At 34.3% G+C, this 20,251-nt stretch overlaps 1 protein-coding gene across 1 annotated transcript in view; it reads left to right on the top strand.

Moving 5' to 3' along the window:
• SGCZ (sarcoglycan zeta) overlaps positions 1 to 16,960 on the top strand; it is a 1,161,665-nt gene extending 1,144,705 nt beyond the window's left edge. Inside the window, exons 7-8 of the mRNA XM_064368680.1 lie at positions 4,008 to 4,131; positions 16,118 to 16,960. Coding sequence (XP_064224750.1) covers positions 4,008 to 4,131; positions 16,118 to 16,312 — 319 coding nt within the window. The 3' untranslated portion in view covers positions 16,313 to 16,960. The remainder of the gene's footprint in view (positions 1 to 4,007; positions 4,132 to 16,117) is intronic.
• The last annotated feature ends 3,291 nt before the right edge of the window (positions 16,961 to 20,251 follow it).

Below are 20,251 nucleotides of genomic sequence, written 5' to 3'. Positions count from 1 at the left end.
ATAAAACCATACTTTCACAACAGTAAATTTTGTAGTCCTTTAGAATTCTATGATAAAATTTCCTAAAGAACTCAATTTCTCACTACTTGAGTAATACAGGTTCAAACTAGCTAGTGAACAATATTAGAAAAAAAAAAAGTGGCCTCCTTCAAGGACCAAGACTTATTTTAGAAAAGCAACATAATAATTACCTACTCTATATAGAAATCCTAGGGATTTAGGAGTGCTGAGGAATGTGTGTAAACAGTATCTCATAGGGTGCTGTAGTCTTCATTTATGGTGCTTTTCTTCAGGGAGGAATTGAACAACTTTTGCAAAAATGTTTATCATATCTTTCTTCTCCTAACAAAATTTCAATTAGAACTGGATACACACTCCCTTGTTTAACCTTAGTGCTGTAGCAGCCAGCACTGTATCTTACACATCCTAGTTGCAATAAATGTTTGTTAATTTGCATTGCTGAAACTTAGCAAAGCTGAATAATGAGGACATTAACTAAATAAATGAGATATAAGGGAAGTGGCTGCAGTTATTATTGTATTACAAAGACACATGTGAATAGCACTGATTCCAATTGTTTTTAATATGTGTTTTAATGTAGAAACAGCTGGTTACTAATTTATTGAACAAATTTTTAAAAATTACTAAATTTATATAAGTATTTTTAAATTTATTTAAATTTATTCTTATAGAAATATTTCTAACATTTTAGTAACATTTTTAAATTTCTATGTAGTCTATCATCAAAAGAGGAATAAGAATCAACTGCTACTTTTATCTTGCTGACATATTTCAAAATTCATAAGTGAAAATGTGAATATTATAATTAGTATATAGTGTTTCTGGTTTTTATTTTCTGATTAGTCATCATTATTTAAACATTGTACTAAGCTGGAGCTATCAGCTAGTTCTCAAAGCAGACTGGCAACCCCCAAGATAAGTGTTACTAAATTTCCAAACTGAAACAGAAGTAAAAAAATACAGTAATTATGTAGCTATTCAATTATTTATTTGTGTAATGAAGAATAAAAGCAGTGTGTGTGAGAAAAGCTTTATAAGCCTTGCTGACAATTTTCCTTTTGGAGCAGTAAGTACTGTTAGTTAATGCCTAGTTCTAATCAACAAGGTGACATTGGTTGGCCAAGACAATGAAATGATAGTTTGGGGAGTAAGTATCCATGTTTTCTTTGGTTTTGTTATTGTTAAGAAAAAAGACTAGAAAAAAAAAGCATTCAAAGTTTATTACATTAATAGAATATTGATAATATTTTGCTGAAGAAATGTAGTGGGTTTCTATAACTTATTTATTCAGCAGATGTTTGATGAGTGTTTACTATTTCTCAAGTTCTGTGCTAGTTTTCATGTGGAATTTAAAACTGGATTTTCTCAGATTTTGTTTTTGTTTTTTTTTTAGATGATACTGTTTTGTAGTATGGAGTCTATATTTTAAAAGGCTAAAACATGCATGTTAAACGGTTAATAAAGACATAATAGTAAATTTGCCCAGAATGGCCCAATATTCTAAGTTACTACCGTTTGAAGAGTTTCTGCACCTATGATAAAAAGTAATGATACTAATTATACAATGTCCATTTTCCAAAGATTGTTTTGGATCTCAGATACATTAACTACTCCATGAATAAGAAAATAATCTCCACTTGGATTCTGTAAAATGAATTAATATTTAATCATATAATTGGCATCTTTTCATAATTCTCATTCTTGCAAAAATGCAGCTTAAAACAGAAATATTAAGGCTTGCAGGCTCCAAGTTAATCTCTAGAAACACATAGCTCACATACACATCATTAATGTACTCAAAGAAAAAAACTCCATTTATTAAGCGTCAGGATTTTGTCCTGAGACATTTCCTAAATAAAGGTGTAAATCACTTGGCGGATGTTGTTCTACCTATGAGAAGAACATTATGATTGATAAATAGGATTTTTGCTTTCTTTCCCTTTCCTTTTCCTTCGCTTTCTGTTTCTTCTGATTTTTAAGTTCTGCTTAAGTTAATATTTAATAATTGCATCTTGCAACTTAGGTTATTTTAAAATCTGAATTCTCTTTTCTCAGAATGTTGAGAATTCTAGAGATTTAGGCCACAGATTTTTATATTTGATAGTTGCATATCACCTTAAAAACAGTATTTTGTTGTGTCTTTGGTATATAAACACCATAAACAAACAGAATGCTTTACAAAACAGGTGGTAGAGAGACTTGAGTTAAATTTAATCTTTCTTTCTGCTGTAATAAGCCTAGGTACCCACTGTGAAAGCTAGTCTGAAACTCACTGCTATATTTGCTATAATGCTTTCAAAATGAATACAATTGTAATTCACTAATTTCATTGACTAATTACATAGAAATCCACAAGTAGTGCCAATAAACCTGAGTTTCCTTTTTCAACAGGGTTTCTCAGAGAACATTTTATAATAAAGTGAATAGTTTTAATTGAAAACCTCTACTATAATATAAGTAAGATAGTCTGCAAAACCCTCCTCAGTGAACAAGAGAGTTTCCATACAAGAGAGAAGTGGGTGCTGCTAAGAGTCTGTTTATTAGGTAGTTCCAGAACGGTTGTATATCAGGGGTAATCAGTGATAAAACATACATTTTAGCATTCAAATTTTGACATTTAAATACTATGCGTAAAATGCTAATAGTAAATTTTATAAGTTAATAGGATTATGAGTGCTTGTCTTCTTTTCAAGTTTTCAAATATTCTATGGAAAATACGGGGAATTGTTAAAAAAAAATACAGATGTTTCTTAAAAATAGATATATTCAAAACCTCACCCCTCCAGGGATTATACGAAGATAGATGTCCAAATGGCCCATAAGGATTAAAGTTTTAAAGTTGCTTTGGTGAGTGAAAAAAGAGAAAATGAAAGGTTGAAACCACTTCTATATGCTGGCTCTACTCCTTCAATATCACTTTTAAGCCTTTAAGTATGCCTTCCCTGCTGAGAGGGAGCTGAACCCCAGAGACCTAACCATTTGATGTGGTTCTTTCTACAAAACAACTCTGAATTCATTGCCTCAAAAAACAAAAACAAAACTAGTTGCGCTGAGCAAGAGTTTGAATTTGAGCCTGCGGGTACCCTCTTAAAGTCCTGTGGTCAAGGGGAGCACAGGCAGCTGCATCCCCAAGGCAGAGAGCTGATCTAAAAAGTCCAAGGCATGGATCCTACCTCTTACCATACTAGGACTTTTTACCACTGCATTCTAGCTCCTGTATTCTGTCATTTTGGCTTTTTTCCTAGTGTTATATTTGAAGATAATTTGAAAACTACCTCCCAACTTTTTTTTGTAGACATGATTGTCTAAAACACTTGTTTTTTACCATGATGATTTATGTAGCCAACCTTCAATCACATTTGTACTTGTATATTACCCTCCTATTGATTTTTGTTTCTCAGACTAATGTCACTCATTCTGTAGACATTTCACTGAGCCAAAAGAGTCAGTTGATGTAGAAAATGTCTTGTTTCATTAATGAGTACTCTGAAAATTTTTGAGCTCACAAAATTCTGACTGTACTTGCCTGAAAGTTTGCAATATTAATGATTTTCATTAAAGCATTCATCTTTACAAGACAAGGACTCTTTATGGAGGAACATATACATGTACATCCTAAATTGTAGTAATTTTTTTTTATTAAACCTCCATCATTAATATTAGTGTTCTATTAAAAATTTTAGCAAGTATACTTATCACACCCTACTTTTCATGAGTATTATGAGGGAAATGACAAAAGAAACCATAAGTAAATCATCATGAAAGTGAGAGTAAATACTTGATGTGAATAAATGTAGATTTTTATAAAGAGCCAAAAAAATATCTAGATAAGCCCATAAAATTTTCTAAAACTCATTTTATCTTTGCTTAAAATGACAGGACTCTTTATGCCTGTCTGGTGGTTCTTTTAAGTTGGGTAATGTTGTCTTTTGGTTTATCAAAATTTTTCTTTTCTATTAGTGATTTTTTGTTTGTTTTTCTCTTAGGCTTGAATCACCCACCAGATCCTTGATCATGGAAGCTCCTCGGGGGGTCCAGGTGAGTGCTGCTGCAGGAGACTTCAAGGCCATCTGCAGGAAGGAGCTCCATTTGCAGTCTACAGAAGGGGAGGTGAGTCCTAGAAAGGTGGACCCTGGCCCTTTACTGCTGAGGGTGCATCTTTTCAAATTATATGCATATGGTTCCAGGGGAAGCATAAACAAGTGCTTGGTGGAAAAGTTTAAGTTACAAAAACATATACTTCTTGAATATGAATTTAATAATGCTTGAATATGAAATTTGGTAACCTAATGTTACTTTCCTAAGTTACAACTCCATTTATTTTCTACTGAAAGATATTCCTTCACAAGTCAATTATAAGTGGGAGGTCTAAATACTTGTATTTTCAAACTGAGCAGATAAATATAGTATCATGAAAATATCAAGAATAATGACAGTCCATTTTCCTTTTTTTGTTCATGTTATATTTTGTATTCAGAAAGTTTTTCCAGAAAGCACTTTGGTTGTTTGTTTCCATAGAAAGAGGACCATTATTTATCTAAAAGAAAAACAAATGTTGTGCTGTTTATGAATGATATTTCCTGGATAAGGATATAAACAATGTTTTTCTTCCATATATCCTTTATCTCTCAAGCATTTCCTTTAAATTTTGTTGCTACTCCTTTAGACACCATTTATGTTTTTTCTCTGTTGTAATTAATACTTTGTCTTTGGTGTTCTATTCTTCCACTATAAAGTGATAAGTACACACGTATTTTATTTACCTTACTTGCTATATACTTTGTGATTCTTTTATCTGCAGAATCACATTTTTATCACTTCTGGAAATTCCCATTATTTCTTCATATAACCTCTCCCTCATTTTTCTATGGTCTTTTTCCTGAAACTCTGGACCTAACTTTGCATTTTCACACCTTCCCCATCTCTTACCTTCTCCTTCCCAGTTTCTATTTCTTTATCTTACTGTACGTCATGCTACTGAATTATTCAGGTCTGTAGTTTCAGGATTCTCCCCAGTATCTAATCGCTTATTTAATCCATACATTGAGCTTTTTAATTTTAGTGATTATGTTTTTAATTTCTAGCATTCTCATATTTTCATTTACAAATCTGCCTAGACATCTTGGCAGATGCTTTCGCGCTTGCTCGTTTTTTTTTTTTTTAATTATAATTTAAGTTCTGGGGTACATGTGCAGAATGTGCAGTTTTGTTACATAGCTATACATACGACATGGTGTTATGCTGCACCCATCACCTACATTAGATATTTCTCCTAATATTATCTATCCCTTAGCCCTTCACCTCCTGACAGGCCCCGGTGTGTGATGTTCCCCTCCCTGTGTCCTTATTGTTCAACTCCCACTTATGAGACAGAACATGTTTTCTCTTCTTGTATTAGTTTGCTGAGAATAATGGTTTTCAGCTATATCCATGTCCCTGCAAAGGACATGAACTCATCCTTTTTTATGGCTGCATAGTATTCCATGGTGTATAGTGTATATGTACTGCATTTTCCTTATCCAGTCTATCATTGATGGGCATTTGGGTTGGTTCCAAGTCTTTGCTGTTGAGAATAGTGCTGTGTAAACATACCTGTGCATGTACCTTTATAGTAGAATGATATATAATCCTTTGGGTATATACCCAGTAATGGGATTGCTGAGTCAAATTATATTTCTAGTTCTGTATCCTTGAGGAATAGCCACACTGTCTTCCACAATGGTTGAACTAATTTACACTCCCACCAACAGTGTTAAAGTGTACCTATTTCTCCACTTCCTCTCCAGCATCTGTTTCCTGACTTTTTAATGATTGCCACTCTAACTGGCATAAGATGTTATCTCATTCTAGTTTTAATTTGCATTTCTCTAATTACCCAAGACGATGAGCTTTTTTTCCATATGTTTGTTGACTACATACATGTCTTCTTCTGAGAAGTATCTATTCATATCCTTTACCCACTTTTTGATGGGGTTGTTTTTTTCCTGTAAATTTGTTTAAGTTCATTGTACATTTTGGATATTAGCCCTTTGTCAGATGTGTAAACTGCAAAATTTTTCTCCCATTCTGTAGGCTACCTGTTCACTCTGAGGACATTTTCTTTAGCTGTGCAGAAGCTCTTAAGTTTAATTAGATCCCATTTGTCTATTTTGGCTTTTGTTGCCATTAATTTTCATGTTTTCGTCATGAAGTCTTTGCCCATGCCTATGTCCTGAATGGTTTTACCTAGGTTTTCTTCTAGGGTTTTTCTGGTTTTAGGGCTTACATTTAAATCTTTAATCCACCTTGAGTTAATTTTTGTGTACCATGTAAGAAAGGAATCCAGTTTCATCTTTCTGCATATGGCTAGCCAGTTTTCCCAACACCATTTATTAAATAGAGAATAATTTCCCCATTGCTTGTTTTTGTCAGGTCAAAGATCAGACCATAGTAGATGTGTGGTGTTATTTCTGAGGCCTCTGTTCTGTTCCACTGGTGTGTGTGCGTGTGTGTGTATATATGTATACATATATGTGATGTATAAATATATATAGGTATATACATATATATATAGGTATAGTGATGTATACATGTATATATACATATATATGTGTGTATATATACACACATATATATACACATACATATATATGTATATACATATATACGTGTATGTGTATATATGTGTATATATACATATATGTGTGTGTATATATATGTGCCAATATATATACACACAGTGTGTGTATATATATATATATATATATATATACTGGTGCCAGTACCGTGTGTGTGTGTGTATATATATATACACACACACAGATGGTACTGGTATACACATATATATGTATATACATACATGGTACTGGCACCTGTGTGTGTATATATATATCTTTTGGTGCCAGTACCATGCTGTTTTGGTTACTGTAGTCTTGTAATATAGTTTGCAGCCAGGTAGCATGATGCCTCCAGCTTTCTTCTTTTTGCTTAGGATTATCTTGGCTGTGCACACTCTTTGCTGGTTCCAGATGCAATTTAAAGTTTTTTTTTTTTCCCCAATTCTGTGAAGAGTGTCAATGGTAGCTTGATGGGGATGGCACTCAATCTATAAATTACTTGGAGCTTTGTGACCATTTTCATGATATTGATTCTTCCTATCCATAAGCATGGAATGTTTTTCCATTTGTTTTTGTCCTTATTTCCTTGAGTAGTGGTTGGTAGTTCTCCTTGACGAGATCCTTCACATCCCTTGTAAGTTGTATGCCTAGGTATTTTATTCTCTTTGTAGCAGTTGCGAATGAGAATTCATTCATAATTTGGCTGTTATTGGTGTATAGGAATGCTTCTGATTTTTGCAAATTGATTTTGTACCCTGATACTTTGCTGAAGTTACTTAAGGAGATTTTGGGCTGAGATGATGAGGTCTTCTAAATATATAATCATGTTATCCACAAACAGAGACAATTGGACTCCTCTTTTCCTAGCTGAATACCCTTTATTTATTTTTCTTGCCTGATTGAGATGGCCATATTGAATAGGAGTAGTGAGAGAAGGCATCCTTGTCTTGTGCTGGTTTTTAAAGGGAATGTTTACAGTTTTTGTCCATTCAGTATGATACTGGCTGTGGGTTTGTCATAAATAGTTCTTATTGTTGTTTTTAGATATGTTCCATCAATACCTAGTTTATTGAGAGCTTTTAGCATTAAGGGCTGTAAGACTTGTCAAAGGCCTTTTCTGCATCTATTGAGATAATCGTGGTTTTTGTCACGGTTCTGTTTATGTGATGGATTACATTTATTGATTGATTTGCATATGTTGAAGCAGCCTTGTATCACAGGGATGAATCCACCTTATGGTGGTTGATAGGCTTCTTGATGTGCTGCAGAAGAAGTGGTACCAGCTGCTACTCTTTGTACCTCTGGTAGTATTCGGCTGTGAATCCATCTGGTCCTGGACGTTTTTTGGCTTGTAGGCTGTTAATTGCTGCCTCAATTTCAGACCTTGTTATTGGTCTAGTCAGGGATTTGACTTCTTCCTGGTCCAGTCTTAGGAAGCTGTATGTGTCCAGGAATTAATAAATTTCTAGTTTATTTATTTGCATAGTAGAGGTGTTTATAGTATTCTCTAATGGTAGTTTGTATTTCTGTGGGATCAGTGATGTTAGCCACATGTCATTTTTTATGTCTATTTTCTCTTTTCTTCTTTAGTAGTCTGACTAGTGGTCTATGTATTATGTTGATCTTTTCAATAAACCAGCGCCTGGATACACTGAAGACGTTTTCATATCTCTATCTATCTTTTTCAGTTCTGTCTTGTCTTTTGTTAACTCTTGAATTTGTTTGCTTTTGCTTCTCTAGTTCTTTTAGGGTGTCAATTTTAGATCATTCCTGCTTTCTCTTGTGAATATTTAGTACTATAAATTTCTCTCTACACTCTGCTTTAAATGTGTCCTAGAGATTCTGGTACTTTGTCTTTGTTTTCATTGGTTTCAAAGAACATCTTTATTTCTGCCTTAATTTCATTATTAACGCAGTAGTCATTCAGGAACAGGTTGTTCTGTTTCCATGTAGTTTGTTTTAAATTCTACCTTAGTTATTTTAAATGCTCATGCATGATTCCTATGCTAGTCTGTATATTTTTACTATGATTTTGAAAGTTCTTGATGGTCTAAATATCTTGTAATGCTTTTTCTACCAATATGTTCCCTTGGTATTTTATTGTTTTTAATTATGAGCCCACAAAGGTTAAATTGAGAAGGAAAAGGATAAATTGAGAGACATGTTCTGGAGTATTTCATGCCTCTTCAGATGAGGTCAGAATTAATTTAATATAGGCAAAAGAGGAATATTCCTGTTTTATGTTTATGTAATTATCTCAGTTGTTGTTAATTCAAGATGCTAAAAACTCTCAGTAAATTAGGTATCAATGGAACATATCTCAAAATAATAAGAGCTACTTATGACAATCTTATAGCCAGTGTCATACTAAATGGGCAAAACTGGAAGCATTCCCTTTGAAAACTGGCACAAGTCAAAGATGCCCTCCATCACCCCTACTATTCAACATAGTATCAGAAGTTTGGCGAGGGCAATCAGGCAAGAAAAGAAATAAAGGGTATTTCAATTAGTAAAAGAGGAAGTCAAATTGTCTCTATTTGCAGACGACATGATTGATTGTATATTTAGAAGACCTCATTGTCTCAGCCCAAAATTTCCTTAAGCTGATGATAAGCAACTTCAGCAAAGTCTCAGGATATAAAATCAATGTGAAAAAGCACAAGCATTTCAATACACCAATAACAAACAAACGGAGCCAAATCATGAGTGAACTCCCAAACCACTGCTAAAGGAGAGGACACAAACAGATGATGGAAAAACATTCCACGCTCATGGTTAGGAAGAATCAATATTGTGAAAATGGCCATGCTGCCCAAAGGAATTTACAGATTCAATGTTATTCCCATCAAGCTACCATTATCTTTCTTCACAGAACTGGAAAAAAAAACACCTTAAACTTCACATGGAACCAAGAAAGAGCATGCATAGCCAAGATAATCCTAAACAAAAGCATCAAAAAAGATGGAAGCATCATGGTACCTGACCTCAAACTATACTACAAGGCTACAGTAATCAAAACAACATGGTACTGGTACCAAAGCAGAGATATAGACCTACGGAACATAACAGAGGCCTCAGAAAGAACTCCACACATCTTCAACCATCTGATCATTGACAAACGTGACAAAAACAAGCAATGGAGAAAGGATTCCCTATTTAATAAATGGTGTTGGGAAAACTGGCTAGCCATATGCAGAGAGATGAAACAGGATCCCTTTCTTCCACCTGACACAAAAATCAATTAACTCAAGGTGGATTAAATATCTAAACATAAGACCTAACGCCAAAAAATCCTAGAAGAAAACCTAGGCAATACCATTCAGGACATAGGCATGGGCAAGGACTTCATAACTAAAACACCAAAAGCAATGGCAACAAAAGCCAAAATAGACAAATGGGATCAAATTAAACTTCAGAGCTTCTGCACAGTAAACTATCATTAGAGTGAACCAGTAACCAACAGAATGGGAAAAAATTTTTGCAAACTACCCATCTGACAAAGGGCTGATATTCAGAATCTGCAATGAACTTAAACATATTTACATAAAAAAAAACCCCATCAAAAAGTGGGTGAGGATATGAACTGACACTTCTCAAAAGAAGACATTTATGCAGCCAACAAACATGAAAAATATGCTCATCATCACTGGTCATTAGAGAAATGCAAATCAAAACCACAATGAGATACCATCTCATGCCAGTTAGAATAGCATTGATTAAAAAAAATCAGGAGACAACAGATACTGGAGAGGATATGCAGAAACAGGTACACTTTTTCACTGTTGGTGGGAGTGTAAATTAGTTCCACCATTGTGGAAGACAGTGTGGCGATTTCTCAAGGATCTAGAACTAGAAATATAATTAGACCCAGCAATCCCATTACTGGGTATATACCCAAAGGATAAATTATTCTATTATAAAGACACATGCACATATATGTTTATTACAGCACTATTCCCAACAGCAAATACTTGGAACCAACCCAAATGCCCATCAATGATAGACTTGATAAAGAAAATGTGGCACAAATACACCATGGAATTCTATATAGCCATAAAAAAGGATGAGTTCATGTCCTTTGAAGGGACATGGATGAAGCTGGAAACCATCATTCTCAGCAAACTGACACAAGAAAACAAAACCAAACAAACACTGTATGTTCTCACTCTTAAGTGGGTGTTGGACATTGAGGACACATGAACACAGAAAGGGGAACATCACACTCTGGGGCCTGTGGGGGGATTGGGGAGGGATAGCATTAGGAAAAATACCTAATGTAGATGGCGGGGGGAATGGATGCAGTAAACCACCATGGCATGTTTATACTTAAGTAATAAACCTGCATGTTCTGCATATATACCCCAAAACTTAAAGTATAATAAAAAAAGAGATATTTCCAGAAAATAAATAATTTAGAAATATATTTTTTGAAAATATATTCAAATATTCTATCAGGATTTCTCTCCACTACAATTGTAGACTACAATACTTTGTCTAACACAGCATGATGGAAGTCTTTCTTAAACATCTTGCATTCTCTTTAAAGAGTTGCTTTCATCATGGTAATTGTTTCATTCAAATTACTCATAATAAATGTTAATATCTATTTTGCCCCTATATTTGAATCACTTACATGTTCTTTTATTCATTGTATCAGCAGAATCCTTTGATTCTATTACATATTAGCACTTAATTGTCAAATGAGTATTATGCTATAACTAAATCATAGCCACAGTGGTTTATTTATATAGTAACAATATCATCTTATAAACCATATAATCCATTGGTTCTGAAACTCTTCATAGCCACTGTGGTTTATTTATATAGTAACAAAATAAAAGTACAGAAAGGCACAGCCTTAATAATAAAATAACATGTCTTTTTCCTATGAAGAAACATAAAATTACATAAAATATGTATTTTTTGCTACATTGACTATCACAGAAAGGCAGACTGATCATTTACTAAACAGTATAGAAGGATATAAAGTCCTTATCCTTAGATAGTTTTTAATATCAGATCTATCATGGTACTGAGGTCTCTAAAATGATGGATGAAATGTAGAATGAAATTGTATGTAAAATTCTGCATTGTTAAAGATTCAAAGTCATTTCAGACATAGTATTGCAAAGAATTTCAAACTCAATCTGGAAGCCAACATGAATTGTAATTGTATGTAGAATACTGTAAGTGGTATAATGGCATATGTAATACAGTAACAACATATATACCACAAGATCACAGAAAAAAGGAAACTTTTTTTTTTTGAGATGAAGGCTCACTCTTTTCACCCAGGGTGGAGTGCAGTGGCACGATCTTGGCTAACTGCAACCTCTGCCTCCTGGGTTCAAGCTATTCTCTTGCCTCAGCCTCCCAAGTAGCTGGGTTTACAGGCATGCACCACCACACCCAACTGATTTTGGTACTTTCAGTAGAGACGGGGTTTCGCCACGTTGGCAGGCTCATCTTAAACTCCTGACCTCAGATGATCCACCAGTCTTACCCTCTCACAAAGTGCTGGGATTATAGGCATAAGCCACAGCACTCAGCCAAAAACAATTTTTGTTTTGAAAATCAACTAAGATTTTTTGTGAGAGTCATGGGCCAGATTTCAACAGGTGACAATAGGATAAATGAATTCTTGGTAGAGAGAAGACTGTGGACTGTGAATTAAGTGCTCAGGGATGTGATTCTGAGATCAGGGAAGAGTTTCAGAACCAATGGATTATATGGTTTATAAGATGATATTGAAGAGCCATATCAATTTTAGAATTTGGACAGTGAACAGCATCACTGCCTTGGCAGAAAAGAAAGATATGATCAAATTCATTCATGTAGCACAAACCTAGGTAGGTACAGGAATTTTATGTTGGAAAGAATCAATATATAACAACCCCTTTAATCTCACAACTTATACTTCCATCTCAAGCCAAGAACATAGTATTTTCTCTTTCTAAGGACTCCATATCAATGAATTTGTCTATTAATAAAAATGACTTTTTTATATGAGTGGAGCTACAGTTTGGATCTCAGAAACTTAGGGAATTAGGCATTGCCATATAGCCAAATACACTCTAAAGCAGCCCCTAAATGGATGGGAGAACCAAAGAACACCATTATGGCTATGCTGAAGCCAGCTACTCATCAAAAAGCCTGAGTACTTCAAAGTTTACTCCAGCTATGAGCCCTCCATACCTCATGCTTGAATTCTAAGGCTGTCACCTGCAAGCCTTACCTGTATTAAATGGCTACTCACTGCAGTTATTCCCTCAAAGCTACATCAATGAAAGAGAACCAATTCACATGTTTATATACCATGAATATATTTGTTTTAGATTCATCTAGATGTGAGCCAGCTTGCAATACAGTGTATGTGCAATAGAATTCTGTAGTTCAATTGCAAAAGCCAGAGATATGGCATGATATAAGTAGGACCCTGCAAACCACCAGTGCTAAACAACACTACTTACTTTCTGTGCTTAACAATGAATTCACCATTCACAAAATGTTAGTCATCTGATCAATCCCACATGAGCCCTCTTTTCCACATGTCTGTTAGATTTTCATTTCTCCCTCCTTAATTATGTATGTCTGCCTTAAGGTTTCTTAGCCAAAACACCAGCTCCTAATATTTCTTCAAGGTGAACTCAACTCCAAATCTGCAGACTTAAACTCCACAGTCTCAGAGGTTGCCCCTCTGTTACTTTTGGCATTTTCAAAGCTTGAGGATACCATTCATCTGCAAGCATGCTAGCTCTTGAAAAGTTGTAAGGAAAAGGCACTGAACTACACAAGCCCCCTTCCTCTCCCGCTCAAACGATATAAGGAATCATCTCTCATCCCCAGAGGAGAAGTAAGAGACCCCCAAGTCTGTAACACAAAACAAGAAGAAATGAGACCCCACATCCATACCCAAAAATGTATTTCCATGGGTTTTGTTGTGTTGTTTGCTTAGTTTGGTGCACTTGTTGCTTTCACATCAGAAAAATAAATCTTAAAACATAGATTCATTTCTTTCTTTGCTTTCCAGCTACTTAACACAGAAGTAACTATAGGGTAATATATTTCAACATTTGACATCAGTAAACACAAGCTGTAATCATGCTTTTTAACTTTGAATACTGCTGATAAATGCAGCCATTCATTTGTTTTATAATGTATTCATTTATCGAATAACTGTGTTATATAGAAGGTGTAGGCGCAGGGTTAAACATGGTAGGAATTACTAACAATTTAAAATGATTCTATCTTTGAGAAGGATATAGTTTAGCAAGGAACGTAAGATATTAACATGGCTATAAGATACCATATTATGTGATCAGCAGAATACAATATTTAAAATAATAAATTACTATGGGAGAGTCAAGTAAGAAGACTTTTTCTATCTTGGAGCACCAGAGAAAGGTATATGGAGGAGAAAACAGATGGATTGGACTCTGATGGAGGGTGTGTTTGTAACCTAGATGGGAGAGATTTGTCCAAGGTGAAGAAAGAGCACCATGTAATTCATGCACTTTACAATTCTATGCCTTATTCCATTAGGATGAACTAAAGACAGGCCCTATCTTCATAGATCTTATTGTAAGTAGAAGAAACAAACAATGAATGACTACAAATGTAACGTGACGTTACAAAGGGATTTTTACTATAGAGAAAAGTATACCTGTTAAAGAGAGAAGAAAGATTAATATTATTTTAATAGTGTTTAGAAAAGTTATTTCCCAGGCAGTGATCTTTGAGAGAACTGGACCAAGTTTTTTTGCATCCCAATTAACCTAAAATATATCCTTTTGGTATATGAATTCCTTTTCTGGCTTAATTGTAATATGGAATAGAATCTTATAGTTCAGGAATTTAAATAGCATCAAAAAGGTGGAAATCCCCCTCCCATTCATATTTTACAGCCACCCAGTTAATATCTCACCCCACTCATTAAGTCTCTGAAGAAATGTATTTCAGTTTGAGGAAACGGTAAAAATACTGTGAGGCTATAGTACTTTTGCTGTATTTGAGAAAATGCAAGAACTGGAGCAAGAGGAAGAATTACTGGAAATCATGCTAGCGAGACAGGCCAGATCATATAGGTAGGGACTTTGCGCCACTGAAAGACATCAGAATCCAGTTGAAGTGTGGGGGAAAACATCAGAGAATTGTGAGCACTGTAGCAAGATGATTTGCATTTCCCAAAAATTTCACTCTAGGACAATGTAAAACCAATGATAGGAAGACAAGAATGGGCAGCCAGGAGGCCAGGTGAGGGACTATTACAGGAGGCCTAGTACAAAACAAATAGAACTTAGATGACCGAGGGCAAAGATGGAGGAAAGGGAATATTTTGTTACTCCTGTCAATTTAGGGTGCCCTTCAGGCAATCATTAGCTATATAACAATGGAAACAAGACTAGAGAGCTGTTTCTTTGATCATTGAAATTCAAGATCCATTTTTTCTTTTTTCTGAAACTTTCCCCATGCATGTCAGAACCATATGATCACTGTCCCCCAAAGTGGTGAGTCCATGATTTAGAATAATGCAGTTTCCAAGTTAGAAGATTTAGTAAAGTAGGTATTGAAGATAGGTAATATGTTTCATGGAGACTTCAAATCTAATTATAGACAATGATTATTTATTGTTCACTGTGCTGATTGGCTACTGTATTAGTTTGTTTTTATACTGCTGATAAAGACATACTTGAGATTGGGTAATTGATAAAGAAAAAGATGGTTAATAGACTCACAGTTCCACATAGCTGAGGAGGCCTCACGATCATGGCAGAAGGCAAAAGGTACATCTTACATGGTGGCTAGCAAGAGAATGAGAGAACCAAGTGAAAGGGGTTTCTCCTTATAAAATCATCAGATCTTATGAGACTCTTTCACTACTAGAAGAACAGTATGGGGAAAACTGCCCCCATGATTTAATTATTTCCCACTGGGTCCCTCCCACAACACATGGGAATTATGGAACCTCAATTCAGGATGAGGTTTGGGGGAGGACACAGCCAAACCATATAAGCTACTTAGTACATCCTTTAGATTAAGAGTCCACACACTTGTGAGTATTAAAAATAGACCAAGAGGTTTTTAAATTAATTGGCCCCTGTCAGTATTATCATCTCCATGGACATCCTTATTTCTTTGCATATTTTTTACACCGGGCATGGCTAAGAAGTTAAATTGAGAGACTGTCAAAATCATTAATTTTCTGTCATGTTTAAATAACTAGTTGGCCCCTTAAGCAGATTGTATGATACTGCTTTTCAGATTGAGGCTTTCTGTCAGAATGTACCATTTCCCAAAGGAAAAAGATAGCTGCAGAGCTTTGGGGCTATACTGTAGGAATGTAATTTGTTTGTTCAACAAAGCATGGCAGCTAAACCCTAGAATTATTTGTTGTGTGACTTCCTTATTGGACCATGTCGAAGAGGGATGTAGATTACTGGATGCTCTGAGGAATGCAGATTACTAAAATGAATTAAAATGCAATTTGTTTTTTCCCATAGATATTTTTAAATGCAAAGACAATCCGGCTGGGAAATCTACCAACCGGCTCCTTCCCATCTTCTTCACCCAGCTCCTCGAGTTCTCGACAGACAGTGTATGAACTCTGCGTCTGTCCCAATGGCAAACTTTACCTTTCTCCAGCAGCAGTAGGTTCCACTTGTCAGTCCAGTAGCAACATCTGCTTGTGGAGCTGAAGTGACTGATTTCTCCTCACACCAGAATAGCCTTTTGTTCCTGTCCGTCTGCTTCACAGTTCTGCTCGGTTTCCCTTGTGATCAGTCCAGAGCTTCTTTGAATGGTCCACAGAGCAACTTCCAGTGTGAGCAGGGATTTGCCACCACTTTCTCTTGTGATTTCCTGTACTGCGCAACACAGAGAATGTGAGTGACACAGCAGTGGAAAAAGCGTCGTCAGCAGAAAAACTGGATCATGACTTTTGCTCAAAAGGGAGAATAACATAGGTGCCTTTGCTACATGAAGTGAAGCACACAGTTTTAGATTTTTGCAGGACTTGGATATGAACTGCACATATATACATTAATGAAATTCCCAGTATCCAATGGCAAGATGAAATGGTTAACCCTGTAAGAAAACTTATTCTACAGTCTGAAAGCACAATTTTCCATTCATCTTTTTGGATGTAAACTTTTATCCCCAACTTTTAGAATTTTGAAGCATTATGTAATGCTTGCTTTACTAAAAATTAAATTCAATACATGGTTTTTAACAAAACAAAACAAAACAATACAGAATCTCTCCCTGAGTTTTCATTTTGTTTCTTTAATTTCAGTGTGTTGTTACTCTTTGTCTACTAAGTCTAGAATTTTGTACATTAGGTGATTTTGAAAGCACTCAGCAATATAATCTTTACAGAATTAACAAAATGCCATTTTAATGTCATTTGTCAAATCTGGATGGCCTTATATAGTATTTACATGGCTACTGCATGTGATGTATTTGCTTTTAACAAAACATCTAATTGATTGCAATATAAGATAGGATTAAGAAGGACATGCTGATGGTATTCAATGTGTAGATCATTTTTTTAAAAATTCACATGCTATCCTTTACACCTAGGTTTTAATAGTATAATTTGTGTTTGCTCTATTCACTTTACATTGACTCTGACTGCTAAAATTCAAACATCCTCCAAATAAATAATACTAATTTGATGCATAATGCTGAGAATAAATTCACTTCCATTGGGATATCATCTTCAAAATTATTATCTATTTATTTTTTATTGTAGGTTAAGATTTAAAGAAGTTAGAAATTAACTTAAAAATTCTTGACTAAACAGTAAAATTGACAAATGCTAATAAACATATTGAAAATGTGTTTACTACATTAGATTCATACTTTCAGGAATTGAGTCACATTTCTATTCAGCTCTTAACATATATTTACTTTTATTAGATTGTTAATGTACTGTGACATCAAAAATTGTAGTTCTTTTCATTCTCCACTGCTTACTTTTATATATGACCTCTTAATAACTTTAGAATATTACAGATTCATTTATCGCAATACCCCTTAACTCAGATTCTTGAAACTTACAGAATCAAAGAATGTAAAACTGTATTAAGTATTCATATTATGGGAAGATGACTTAATTACTGTTACTGTAAGGTAAGTCCTGAATTTTCACATGTCAATCAACTTTTTGCTCCCCCATGCACACTACCAACCAGCATGTTGAAACTACATTTTGGAAATTAATGGCTGTAGAGTCTTTGGACTTCAGGTCTCTACAGCTCAGAGTGAATTGGGAAATTAGAACTTGTTGAAAAACGTGGTTAATGAAAGTAGAAATATTGGCAACGCAAGAAGAAAAGTGATTAACATTTTACCAGAATGATCTTGTTTGTATGACCTAGCATCTCAAATAACTGAAAAAGCCCATTTCCAGTGTACTCAGCAGAAGAGTTCAAAGGCTAATTTGTTATTTCAAAATAAAATTTGACTTGTGTTTGGATGTTATTATATCTCTTTAAATCAATATTGAAATAAGAATTATACAGTTGCTTACAAAGTTATCTCAACACAAGAGTTTAATTTATATTAAAATTAAGAGAATTTAATACAAGAAATCTCACATTGGTCTTTGCAAAATAAAGTATAACAAGAAATGTTGAGAAATTATGTGTGCTAATCACTATATTACGGAATTTTAAGGAAACATTATGTAGTAATTTGAGACATATTCAAGTTCTAATCATCCTTCTATTGAAGCAATTAGAAACTTTCTGATTCAAATGGGAATAATTCTTTTGATTAGGAACTGGCCCTTTTTCTAATTTCAGCTGTCTTCTACATCAATTGAGCTGTTTTAGGCAGTTTGGAAATCTCTCCAGGCTTCAGTTTACCCAACTTTACAGCAAAAGTATTGAATAAATAGTGTCTTGGGGTTCCTTACTATTCCAACATGTTCTAATTTCAAGTACATATATTACAGAAGGCAAAAGAGAAAATGAAAATTTAAATTATATATCATAAGAGGAGAAAAGATGAAAAACTGGGAAAAGAAGATGTAAAAACCAATTCCAGTGAGGGGGCTGTCAAATTTTTAATTCAAATATATTCTGAAAAGTATAGACACAATTCAAAAGTAACTTACAAGCTTGAGAGATTTAGACTGTATCCAGATGATATAAAAATCTGTTTAATTTAGTAGAAAAAACAGTGATAGAGATGGCTTTCCCATTCAACACCAAATAATTGCTTTAAGTTATTTGACTAGCTGTTTCAGATTTCTGAGTCTAAAAGAATACCCCTGCCTCAGAGATCAAGCCTATAGTGAAGGCTTAGAAGAATGTCCCCAAAAGTCCTCGATTTCCACATTCAAAAAAAATAAAGGCTTAAAAAAAAAATACAGTGGTCCCATAATGGCGGACTACCCAAACAGATTCATTATCTGTTTTCCCAGTACCATCTTTATGTTACAACATGTATAAATACAATGCAGTTTACTTATGATATAAATATTGTCTTCCCCAAATGACACTGAGAAAAATTGGTCCTTTAGTGTGTACTACATTGACATGACTCAGCTGTCTTATTACCCATATCTTAATAACTTCATACTCAGTTTAGCACAGGAAGGAAGAAAAGAAAGAAGAAAAAGAGGTTGGTAGTATTGCTAGCATTTAAGTTTTTTGCCAGGAATGCATAAACTGAGATGTATTTGAGTTTAGGTTTGGGGAATCAAAAGGAAAGATGCAAAGAGGACACATTATTCTTTTCTTTTTCAGAATATTTCAATAAAAAACTTCAAAAAAGAAACAGCAAGAACAACAAAAACTTCCAAATTTCCTACTTCTTTTGTTCAACATTTCCAAAATTTCTATCCAGTACTTACTAGTCCTATATATATATAATTTTTTAAATTGTAAATGATATTCTTTATAATTTGGCACATAATTATTTATCTAAGGGTTTAAGATACTTATGCACTTCACATTTTACTGTAACCTGGGAATTCCTAGATCACAGTACTTCAAATCTCAGAAAATGCAGCCACCAATTCCAGTTCTAGTTCTGCCCCTACCTAGTCATGTGAACTTACTTACTTAAGACGTATATTTAATTATGTTGGTCACAGTTCACTTATCTGTGAGGGCGTATATCAAACTAGACATTTTCTTTGGTCACTTTGATTTTTAAATTTTTCTGATTCATTTAAGGAAGTACTCATAAATCTTAGGTTAAATAGTCATCTGAACTAGCATTTGTAATCTCCTTCTGCACCTTAAAAAGCTGCTTGTAAGTGTTGAAATACAAATCCTTTTGGCAACCTACTTCCTATGCTCTTTTTTATATTCCCTTTTTTGCTCTTACCATTTGAACATTAAAGTTCCTTTGGAAAAATCATGCTTGGTTCACAGGATTTAACAATATGGTTGATGTTAAAAAGGAAAATAATGCGTTTGAGTTTGATTCAAAATGACTGTTCAGGCAATTAATAGAAATATTAACCAAATATAAACATCCTGTTGATCTATTATCTCCTTAAAGCTAAAAAGCATTAATCTTTTGAAGAAATGATAGTATGATCACAGAGATTAATTGTTGAATTGCTTATGTTACTCCATTCAAAATTCCTACATATTCTATCTGAATGACAACTGAAGAAT

Source organism: Aotus nancymaae, unplaced genomic scaffold, assembly GCF_030222135.1.
Source record: "Aotus nancymaae isolate 86718 unplaced genomic scaffold, 86718_ANA_hifiasm-v0.15.2.pri h1tg000079l, whole genome shotgun sequence".
Classification (NCBI taxonomy): Eukaryota; Metazoa; Chordata; class Mammalia; order Primates; family Aotidae; genus Aotus; species Aotus nancymaae.
Note: the sequence above shows the minus strand (reverse complement) of the source record. Positions and strands in the feature narration are given on the sequence as shown.